Here is an 11,113-nt window from a genome sequence, read left to right as displayed (position 1 = left end):
CCAGGGAGCCGAGCACACACCCTGCTGCAGGCGTGGTGTGCTCCCCAGCTCCCTGGCCATCGCCTGTGGACTTTGTCTCAACCCCATGGTAAAACAGGCTCCACTCTCCCACCTGGAAACGCAGAGCCGCCTGGCAGCCGCACCGAGACCGCCGTCCCTGGGCCAGCCAGTGCCAGAGCCGGCAGCCCAGAGAGCAGGGCCAGGGGCACCAAGGGGCCGGGCAGGGGGTAAGTGGGACCCTCCAGGCACCCCGCAGCCAGGCAGAGGCAGCTGGGGTGAGACGGGGTCTGACACCATCACCGTGCTCCGGCCATCGCAGGCAGCGGTGAGACTGGGAGGGGTTTTCAGGCACGAGTGGGCTCCGGTGGGATGCAGACCTGTCGTGGTGGGGCAGAGAAGACAAGGACAAGGACCTCCTGCCCCAGACACAGGCGCAGCGAAGGGCTGAGCATCCCGGCACAGCATCGCCCGCTTGGCTGCGACACCCTGTGCCAGGAGGGAGGGTGGCTCTGAGTGCTGGGTGCTGGCGATGCCACCCGCTCTGCCGGGGTCCAGCAGCTGTGGTCATGAGCATCACAGCCACTGTGCCATGGTCCTGCCCTTGGCCTGGCAGGTACAGGGTGCCCAAGGTTTCCGGATCAGGCGCAGGGGCTTGTCCCTCCTGCGAGGGGCCGGCAGGGACCGGGGGGCCAGGGAGGGCAGCACCAGGTGAGTGCCCACGGCTGCCAGGGTGGTGAGGTTGGCAAAGCCAGGGCTGCCAAGGCAGCGAGGGCACCCACCCTAGCCATGCCTGCGCAAACACGGGGTTATCAGGCGGACAGGCCAGGGGAGGCCCCACGGTGTAAACAGGAGAGTGCAGGCTCCCACCATGGCTGCTGCCGGTGCGGCTGCCGCCGCCGTGTTCGCTCAAGCCCACGGGCTCCTCCGCATGCTCCCCAGCAGAAACCACTGCGTCCCCCGGGGCTGGGGACCCTGCCCTGCCCTGGGCTGCCCAGTGTGGACTCGGGGGGGGGGCCTGCAAGGATGGCAGACTTGGCTGTGCACCCCCAGGCTGCCTCCCTGCCCCGACACTGCCTGTCCCGGGGCAGCAGCTCGAGCTCTTCCCACGGCTGGCCGAGCCCACGCTGGTGCATGCTGGTGCACACTTGTGTGTTAGCACATTGGCACGTCGGTGCGTGCCGCAGGCTGGGGGCCAAGGGCAGCCCTCTGGGCGTGGGAGTCAGCTGCAGCCGGGGTGACGGTGGCGCGGGGTGTGGGGGGGTGTTGGGAAACGGGTCATTGAACCGCAGCCAGAACTGAGCCCAGCACCGTTCTTGGAATTCCCCACGGGCTCCAGCTGAGCTTATCAGGGCTCCACAGCCCTGCCAGCCCCGTGGCCCCCACGCCCCACTGCCGCCCACCCCAGACACTCCCTGGCAAGACACGGCTCAGCTGGGTGCCCCGTGCGGCTTCCCCGGGGCATGGGGACCCCCGCCCCGACGGCTCCCCCGGACAGTAAGTGCAGTGTGGTCGGGGCGGGGGCGAGGGCAGCACCGGGGTGCTCGGGGCGGCCATTCCACCCCCCCGGCCTTGGAGGGTTGGTTCCCCATGCAGGGTCTGGCCACAGCGAGGGCGTGCGTATGCACGCTGGCTCTATCTGCGGTGGGCAGGCAGAGGGGCTGCCGGCGGCACACTCATGCACGTCTCGCCCGTCGGCAGGTCTGGGAGTGCACGTGGCTGGTTGCACAGGGGGGTGGGCGCGCTGCAGGTCTGCAGGCCATTGCAGGACCCCCAGGGTGGGGGGACCCTGGAAAACTCCCTAGATGTCACTTCATGGTGGGGGGTGGCCCAAGCCAGGCTGTCAGGTGCTGCAATACCACCTGCTCTGCCCAGCAGCTCCCCGTGTTGGTTGGCTGGGCTGCGGGCAGGCTGGCACAGGGGGGACGAGCCTGGGACCCCCACACCCCCATACTCTTGCAGCACCGGGCAGCTGGGGGCCAAGCTGAGGCAGTCGGATAGTTGTGGGTGCTGCTTTGGGAGGGGCTGTGCCAGCCAGGAGCCCTGATTAACAGCCCTGCTGGTTTCCCCCTCCTCGCTCCCCTCCTGTGCTGGCCACCAGCGCTCCCCAGAGAGGAGTCCCCTCCTAGCAGGGACCTCTGACCCCTCCAAACATGATAAGAGATGTGGGCAGATAGTTTTCACTATCCAGGTCATCAGGGGCCATAAAAGAGCAATAGTGAATTCCAGGTAGGAACACGAAGAGGTTACAGAAATTCAGCTGGGCACGGCGCATCGGGACTGGCGGTTGCAATAGCTCCCAGCCCCAGTTCCTGCTACAGGCGGCAATGCTGAACCACCTGGGCTGGGCACGGAGCTGGGCTGCAGCACCATGGTGATGGGCATCACCCTGGGGCTGGCCCAGTTTGCCCCAGCTGCCCCTGACGAGACCCAGGTGCTCCTGCCCCAGGAAGGCTTAAATGGCTCCTCAGCCACAGGGTCAGCCCTGTTTGTCCCCCCCTGGGAGGAAGGGTGCAGCCCGGGCAAGCTGGGAGGTGAGCAGAGGGAGCAATGTCACTAGTGCTGCTGCAGGGAAGGAGGCACATCCAGGGCACAGTGCATCTGCCCTGGGGATGAGCTGGGCTGCTTCAGGTGCAGGGACCCATGGTTGTCTGTCTCCATCCAGGGGAGCCTGACGCCGAGCCGTGCTCACCAGTACCATAGCACCCGGGCTCTGGGCTGCCCGTCATCAACGCAGCCTTGCTCTCGGCTTCACCACATGCTCCCAGGAGGCTGCGAGCAGCTGGGGAGTGGTGCCCGGCACTGATGTACCCCTGACCTGCCCGGGCTTATGCGATCCCAGCCAGGAGCAGCGACAGCAGGGTTGTGGCTATGCCTGGGCATACAGGGAGAGGATGCGCTGCTTGCCAGCAGGCACACCTGGCTCGCCCCGGGGTTACATGTGTCTTGCTGGCACAGGGACTGGGATGGGGATGGCGCTTGCAATGTGGCGAGAGCTGCTGTCTCGCAGGGACCCACCTGCACTGCTCCTCCCTTCCCTGGCACCCGCTGTCCCATCCAGCTCAGGCCCCGTTAGCACAGGAGGATCGACACAAAGGTCAGGGCAGTTTACTCTCGCTTTGCGTGATACAGGGGTTAAAGTCCCCTCCTTTTTATGAGCCATGAAACCATTTTTATGATCCCCGTTGTTTCAATAGCTCGGCTATTTGGAGCCTCCTTCCTGTAAATGCGCAAGGGGAAAGTCCAGGCGGAGGTGGACCTGGCACAGCCGACACCTCTCCCTGTCACAAGCTGATGCTCCCGGTGCTGCTGGTGGTCCCTCCCTGCCTGGTGTGAGCGGTAAGGCACCAGGGCAGCCGTGCTGGAGCAGGCAAGAGCTGCCCGGGGCAGTGGCAGAGGCTGGCGCAGCCACAGTCTCACAGCACCGCTGCCCTCTTGGTGGTGCGGGTGACGCTGGCTGCCTGCAGAAGGTTTGGCTTTGCTCGCTCGTGGCTGTGGTGCGGCTCGTCTCAGGATGCGGCCAGACTGGGGGACAGAGGTGGGAGGGGGACGTCAGCTTCGGGGCAGTTCCCGTCAGGAATGGTGCTTTGTGCTCTGGCTGCTTCTGTCCAAGACCTGGTGTTTCTGGGTAAATGGAGCGAATGACTGCTGGGATGTGGCTGGTTTGTGTTAGCGGTGTCTGTCCGCTGGGTGCAGGTATCTCTTTGACGCTGCCCAAGCAAGGACAGCAGTACCAGGCTGGGAGAGGGAGCTGCACGCTCCCAACCTCTGTTCCTTCTGCTGCTCTTAACGGCTGCTCTCCCCTCCTGCTTGCAGGGCCAGCCGGGTCCTGCCCCTCGTCCTCAGGTGAGCTGGAAGCCCGAGGGTGACCTCAAAGCTGAGCAGCGTCCCCGGTCCAGGGTGAGGTTGGCAGAGGGTTGAATGCTGACTCTTCCCAAGAGATGGACAGAGTCACCAGGCATCTGGTCTTCCAGCTCCCGCAGACCTCGCACAAGCATGACCATAACGATGCTCACCAAGCTGGCTTGTTTGCGGAGCAGAGGGCCAATAGCGATGACGACGTGTTTGATTCCATTCAACACAGCAGCCAGAGGGTGGAAAACAGCTATGGCTGGAAAACGAGGTCAAAGTCATCCTTGTATTTCCTGGAAGGTGGAAAGGATGTCTGGACCCCATCCCCAGACAGGGAGTCCAAGCTGGAGGTGGTGATGTCGGGAAGCCTGTACGACGTCAGGGCTTACAAAGGCGAGAGGAAACCCTCGAAGCTTTACGATGAGGATGAGCAGGAACAGTACAGGGTCCCTCCACCGAGCGTCTCACCCGAGAAAGCCAGGGAGCTTGAGGATGAGAGGAGGGAGGTCATCCGGGGCCAGGTGGTGAGGAAGAGCTCCACCGTGGCCGAGAGGTGGAGTTCCATGGATGAGCTGAGCTCCATAAACACTGGCATGGGCAGCCAGGGTGAAGGCAGGCACAGGGGCAACTTCACCACCAGCTTTGCCATTTGCTTTGACAAGCCTTCCTCGAGCAGGGCAGCGACGCCTGTTGACCCTGAAAATATCGACACGGAGCAGATCAACTTCTCCGCTGCTCGGCAGCAGTTCCTGTTGCTGGAGCAGACCAACCCAGGCTCTTTTTTCAGCCCAGGGCAACAGGCCATGTCTCCAAAGCCAGAGTCAATGACAAAAGTCTCTACGCAAGAGTGGCACAGTCCTGAGATGGCCACGAAGGCTGCGAGAGGTTACGGTAATGCCGGTGCATCCAGCCAGAGCAGGACGGACAAGACTGTTTATCAGGTTTATAATGTGTCCTACAAGACACCTGTGAAGGAGGAGGTTCATGCTCCCAGAAGGGCTGAAACTGAAAGGTCATATCCCACCGGGAAAATGTCCAGCTTGACTAAAGAATCTTCCAGAGAGGACCTGGACTCCGGCTTGGGTGAGATGTATAATGAAGCCAACACAGGCTATGCCAGTGATGGAAGCACATCCAACGAGACCTTCAATGGCCCTGTGGATCTGAGGGCCAGCAGCAATGGTCTGGACAAGGAGACAAAGATCAGCAACGAGACGCCCATCGAGCGGGAGATCCGCATGGCAATGGAGAGGGAGGAGAGCCTCTGGAAGGAGAGGGGGATACAGCGGCTGACATCCAGCAGCGAGCTGGTGGAGATCCAGACCAAGCCTCTCCTCTCCATGCATGCCTCTCCCGGCCCAGGCAGGAAAGGGAAGGACAAAGGCCGTGCTTCCCTTTACGTCCAGAGGGAAATCGAGCAGGAAACCAAGCGCGAGGAAGATCTGAAGAAGCAAGGGAGGCTGCTGGGGATGTATGACAGGGGGACGCAGCAGGAGCTGGATGAGCGCAGGAGGGTGTTCGAGCAGGAGGAAGCCCCCCCGCAGAAGCCCACCCCCATGAAGAAGGCAGATGAGTGGAGGACCTCGATTAATGAGTTTGCAGCAGAGCAGCCCACAAGCCATGGCCCCTGCCCCGCAGAAGCCACCAGGGGTGGGAGAAGACTTCCCAGCTACGCAGCGAGCATCACGCACTTCCAGGCGTCCCAGCCGCGCTTTGCTGCCAGCGAGAAGAGCCAGGACCAGCCCTTGGTGTCCCAGCACGTTTCCGCCAGCGCCAGCAAATGGGGGAGCGAGGATTCCTGGGGAGGAAGGCTTCCCGGCTCCACCCTGAGCCCTGCCGGCACAGCTGTCCTGCCCAGAGAGTACTTCTCCTTCTCCTTCTGGAAGCCCAAGGTCTCCTTTGTGGACGACATGGGGACGCAGAACCCACTAAGGAGGGATGATGGCCGGGAGGAGCAGTACAAGCTGCGGACCTGGAAGCCCCAGACGTCAGCGCTGATCGAGAAGGAGATTCGGAGTGACTTGCAGAGGGAAGAGGAGCTGCAGGAGCAGCGGCGGCAGCGGCAGCTGATAGACAGCTACTCCCTGGTCAGCGGCGACGGCATTCCCCAGGAGGGCTCCCGCTCACGGCACAGCTCCGGTAAGGGGAGGAGAGGAACCGTGGGCCGGGACAGGACAGGGGTCAGTCCCAGGGGCAGGGCTACCACAGGCATCGCTCCTGCCCTCCGGTTCCTTGTGGCTCTGAGTTTCAGCAGGAGCCATCAGAGGGGGTAGGAGTGGCACCGTGGAGTGCTCTTCCTAAGGGACCTTCCCGTGCAGACAGGCAGGTGCCTCTCGCAGGCACGGGAAGCCTTTACGGCCGGTGTCCACGCTCTGTGTGAGATGCCTCTCGTGGCCGGCAGCCAGAGGTGACCTGGGCTCTCCATGAGAGCAAGAGGGACCGAGGGGGACAGAGTTACGGGTGGAAAGCATCAAGTCCCCGCCTGGGAGAGTCTGGCTGCAGGTGGGGGGTCCAAGTTCCTCCCTGCAATGATTTGCTGAGATGCCCATAAGGACTCCTGTGTGTTGGTAGCAAGTTGTCCCGGGAGAAATAATTGTCCTTGGACAGGGGTTCTGTGGTCAGCAAGCAGAAGTGCCTGATGTGAAGTCTCTGGAGCCAGCTGGACCAGCCCAGCCTGCCGGGGGGAGCAGATGTGGGGGAACTGCTGATGACAATAAGGGATAGACTCTGCCAGAGCGGCACGGCTTTTGATTCCAGAGCTGCTCAGGTTTTGATGACTTTGTATCATGCTACCGCAGAAAACAGTGCTGGAAGGGCCCAGAAGTGCCCAGCTCATGCATTTCTCCTCCCTTGCTCCTGACAATCCCCGGCTGGCACCCGGACACAGGGTCCCGGCCATGACCGAACCTGCTGGACCTGCCAAGGAGGCTGGTCTGGGGCAGGAGCCTTGCTCTCCTGCGAGTGCCCCGGCCCCCGGGAGCAGTCCTGGTGTCCCTCACCCTCCTGATGGCCCTTTCTTTTGAAGCTGCCTCAGGTGTCAGCGGCACCTACTCAGTGTCCGGGTCTCCCACCTCCACTCCTGCCTCGCACCAGGCGGGGGTCCTGGGGCTGGTGTCGTCCTTCACCCCACTGAGAGTGGCCGGTCCTTCCCAGGGCAGCACGGAGACCCTCACCCCTGACTCGGCTCGTTCCAGCCCCTTCGAGGAGCGGAGGAGGAGGGTGAAGGAGGATGGAAAGGTGAATGCGCCCACCCTGCCTGTGCCAGGCAGCACGTGGTCGGGGGGCTGGAGCCCAGGAGAAGGCTGGTGGCTCTGGGGCCAGAGGCGGCCGTGACTGGCTCCCACCCGGAGCTGGAGGGCCAGCTACTTGGCTTGATGGGAGATCTGGTGGTGGTGGGACTGACGAGGGGCTGTGCCGAGCCCCCAGGGCAGTACCCCACTGCTCAGGGGTGCCAGCGCTGGGTGGGACTGGAGAGGAGCAGGAGCTTCCTCTGGCGGGGGGGGGGGGGTGTGTCCTGGCCTGAACTGTCCCCCTGCTCTGGGGAGGGCACAACTGCATGTGCTGTCTCACCTCACCTCTCCCATGCCCAGCGCCTGACACCCCCCTACCCCCCCCCGTGGGCTGTATCCAGCTGCCTCTGGATATTTCCCTGCTAGGTTGCTGTTATCTGAACGTTTTTTCCCCTTTTCAGTATGCAGGCATTGAACCCGTTGACAAGATCAACACAGAGGTAAAGTCCTTTACACACTAAAGGGCTCTGCGTGTGCTGCCCAGACTCCTCTCTCCCTGCTGGGCTCCCCTCGCTCCCCACTCCTGGAGGCTGACGGGATGGTCGGGGGTCTCAGCTCCCGCATGGCCATGGGCATCGCTCGGGTGGGCGTCGCGTTGGGCAGGAGGTGTCGTGGCCGCTGTCAGGCGTATTCAACCCAAAGGCGGGGGGGCTTCTGGCTGGGAGGGCAAGTCATGCAAAAAAGATTGTTTATAAAAATTTCTTCTTTATAAAAAGATACTGTGCCTTCTGGTTTCTTTAGGTTGTGGAAAGCACCAGAGTGATTCGTCACAAGAGTGCCATGGCCCAGCGCTGGGAGGCAGGGCAGTACGTCAGGGACGACGATGACTGAGGGAGCCCTCGGGGCCAGGGGCACTGGACTTTGCCGCGTACTTGCCCTGCTTGGGATCAACTGACACACAATCGAAATACCTATCAGTTCAGCTCCTGGTTATCACAAGAATCAGAGACTTGTACACTGCAAATCACATCTGTTTTTAATATAACAGATGATCCTTCCAATGCGTTAGATCTGCTCATTTGTTTCCCCTTCGAGGTGAGGTAATTTTTTTTTTCTTAAGAGGGGAAAAATTGGATGACTTTCTTTTAATCAGTTCTGCAAGGAGACAGCCAGATGAAATCATACGGTAATTTAACTTGTTTCTCATTGGAAGCTGTGTCTCTGGCTTGCAAAAAAGCTGTTTTATTTTGCAGTGGTTTTAGATTTTTAAGTACCCCACCATCAGGCCTCACGTAGGAGGGTACCTAGGCTGATGCGTACCTTCGGATCAATATCGGCGTCGAACTGGGAAATCAACGTTTCTGCTTAACTCGTGATCGGCTGAGATGCAGTAATACGACATATGTATTTCCATATAAATGCTGTTTACTTCGCTAACTTATGAAAGAGTCCTCGCTCTCCCGCGTTCTGCCTGCCCCGGGTGGTTTGTCCGCCTGCTCGGCTGCCTTCGCAGGAGCCCCGCGCTCGGGCAGCCGGGGCCGTGCCCTTCTGCGGGGGGACGCCGCTCCTGGGGGGGGTCCCCACGGCTTTGGGGGGGGAACGCCGGGGTCCTGCCCGCCGGCAGCGATTCCCCCCCCCCCCCCCGCTGCCCGCCCCCCCCGCTGTCGCTAGGGGGCTCCCGGCGAGCGCGCAGGCAGCGCGAGCCCCCAGCGCCCACGGGCGAGCGTGGGGCCGGGCAGCGCTGGGTCTGATGGCGCCCGGCCGGGGAAGGCTGGGTGCTGGGGGGGGTCACAGGCTGGGTTCTGGGGAGCACAGGCTGGGTTCTGGGGGGGTCACAGGCTGGCTCTGGGGGGCAGGGGGAGCTGTCGCCCCTCTGCCCTGCCCATGGCGGTGCCCCTGAGCTCTGCCCACAGCAGAGGTCCCGGCATCACCACCAGGCACAGCGGGTTCCCTTCTGCTGCTTCCTCTCGGGTGGAGGGGCTTCAAAACCCTCCGTGCAAAAAGAGGAAAAGAAACTGGTTTTGCGGAAGGCTCCGGGCATTCCCTTCTCTTGCCCAGCTCAGAGTAGCTGGTCCCGCTCCGCTGACGGGTACTGGGGTGCAAACCCCGCACGGGGCTCGCTCCATCGCTGAGCAGCTCCCGCAGTGCAGCTGGAAGAGTCCTGGTTCCCCATCGGGGTGGGAGTTGGGCAACAGCCACGGCCCTTCTCCACCGAACCACTGGGCCACGCAGCCACCGCAGCATGGCTCCCTGCCCGGGAGCGGGCTGGGAAGGAGGAGACAGGCCTGGAGTCTCTGCCCTTCATCTCGTCCACGACCTTGAGCAAATTACTTCGTGTTGTATCTTGGTGTCCACCCTAATTAATCATTTTTTCTCGTGATGCAAAGATGAAAATCATGTGCGTAACCCTCAGATGATCCCCAGCATTTCTCCCTTCCCCTTGAGCCCCGCAATGAAGCGCAGGGATGGGTGAAGAGCAAGGGCTGGAGCAGGAACACAATAGCCCCCGTCCCCCCCTGGTGCGGGGGGTCTCTCTGGCCACCCAGGCTGCCCAGGCGCAGGAGCACGCTGGCCTGGCCGGCAGCTCTGCTGGCCCCGAGGGCTGAAGGGCATCCCACCGGCCAGCCAAGAGCATTCGGTCTCATTTCTCACAGAAAAAGATGTTCTTGGAAATCCTTTTCCACCAAATACATACACAAATGCATTTAATTAAAAAAGAAACTTTTACAAGTATTTTCATCCTGACTTCAGTCATAAACGTTCAATTCTTAGATCACTCATGCAGTCGTTTCCATAGGAGGTTAACAAGGCATCTTCTAGCTGGTAAACTAAGTTTTAATTGGACATTGTTAACACGCAACAGAAATGGAGGCTGGGATACCGTTTTCCTCGTGGCCTTTTTTCAGAGTAAAAGCGTACTCAAAGTCCTCCAACTCCGATCTTTGAAAAGCCTTTTTTGCCGCAGACGTTGCTCCTAGCAGCAGCCTGCTATGGGTAATTTCCTAATTATTGGAAATGAAGTTTACAGTTTGAGCTGCTAAGACACGCCGTGGGACAGTTACTCAGAATTTCTGATAATACCACGTCCTTGTTTTTACGAAATGAAACAGTTCTCTGGCTGATTTTCTCTTTCGTAAGTGGCAGTTAAACTGTCAATGAGGTCTACTTTAGCATATTGCCCAGGATGCTACTCATTTGTATGAAGTGCAATTAGCTCGAAATTTAGCTTAAAACCACTGTAGGACACAACTAAATGGGACCCACGGATATCCTATGCGTAAAGAGGCAAGTTGCTTTCCCCGACCAGCAGTGTGTGGCCATGGGGAACTGTCGTGGTTTAACCCCAGCCAGCAACTAAGCACCACGCAGCCGCTCACTCACTCCCCCCCCATCCAGTGGGATGGGGGAGAAAATCAGGAAAAGAAGTAAAACTCCTGGGTTGAGATAAGAACGATTTAATAGAACAGAAAAGAAGAGACTAATAATGATAATGATAACACTAATAAAATGACAACAGTAGTAATAAAAGGATTGAAATGTACAAATGATGCACAGGGCAATTGCTCACCGCCCGCCGACCAACACCCAGCCAGTCCCCAAGCGGCGAATCCCTGCCCCCCCCCCACTTCCCAGTTCCTAAACTAGATGGGACGTCACATGGTATGGAATACACTGTTGGCCAGTTTGGGTCAGGTGCCCTGGCTGGGCATGAGAAGCTGAAAAATCCTTGACTGTAGTCTAAACACTACTGAGCAACAACTGAAAACATCAGTGTTATCAACATTCTTCACGTACTGAACTCAAAACATAGCACTGTACCAGCTACTAGGAAGACAGCTAACTACATCCCAGCTGAAACCAGGACAGGAACGCAGGGTTTATTAGCAGTGGGAGGGCTGCTCTCCCTCCTCAGGCTCTTCAGGGCAGGACCGCTCCACGCACACCTTCAGCACACACAGCGCTCCTGAATTCTGTTCTTTTTTACCATGCTCACTTGGCAAAGCCTCTGAGCCTGTCTCTAATCCCAGCCCAAT

General features: G+C 60.0%; 1 protein-coding gene across 4 annotated transcripts; it reads left to right on the top strand.

The window, feature by feature from the left end:
- Positions 1-1,384: 1,384 nt before the first annotated feature.
- On the top strand, positions 1,385-8,543 carry MISP (mitotic spindle positioning). Of its 4 annotated transcripts, none has more exons than XM_069790656.1 (5): positions 1,387-1,494; positions 3,814-5,988; positions 6,875-7,086; positions 7,541-7,579; positions 7,881-8,543. In XM_069790656.1, the coding sequence occupies exons 2-5, from the start codon at positions 3,939-3,941 to the stop codon at positions 7,968-7,970; spliced, it is 2,391 nt and encodes a 796-aa protein (XP_069646757.1). In that variant the 5' UTR covers positions 1,387-1,494; positions 3,814-3,938; the 3' UTR covers positions 7,971-8,543. The 4 variants fall into 4 exon arrangements, with proteins under 4 accessions (XP_069646760.1, XP_069646757.1, XP_069646759.1 ...); XM_069790658.1 differs by having other exon boundaries at positions 1,412-1,494; positions 3,195-5,988; XM_069790657.1 differs by lacking the exon at positions 1,387-1,494 and adding an exon at positions 1,583-3,094 and having other exon boundaries at positions 3,195-5,988.
- Positions 8,544-11,113: the final 2,570 nt, after the last annotated feature.

This window comes from Haliaeetus albicilla, chromosome 8 (genome assembly GCF_947461875.1).
Source record: "Haliaeetus albicilla chromosome 8, bHalAlb1.1, whole genome shotgun sequence".
NCBI classification, from domain to species: domain Eukaryota; kingdom Metazoa; phylum Chordata; class Aves; order Accipitriformes; family Accipitridae; genus Haliaeetus; species Haliaeetus albicilla.
This window is presented reverse-complemented; position numbering and strand designations above follow the sequence as displayed.

What these genes read in the sequence shown, in the direction of transcription:
- MISP (XM_069790656.1), top strand. Translation starts at nt 3,939, where the DNA reads ATGGACAGAGTCACCAGGCATCTGGTCTTCCAGCTCCCGCAGACCTCG. An exon ending in CCGCTCACGGCACAGCTCCG is followed by an intron (nt 5,989 to 6,874) that starts GTAAGGGGAGGA and finishes TTTCTTTTGAAG; the next exon opens with CTGCCTCAGGTGTCAGCGGC. An exon ending in TTGACAAGATCAACACAGAG is followed by an intron (nt 7,580 to 7,880) that starts GTAAAGTCCTTT and finishes TGGTTTCTTTAG; the next exon opens with GTTGTGGAAAGCACCAGAGT.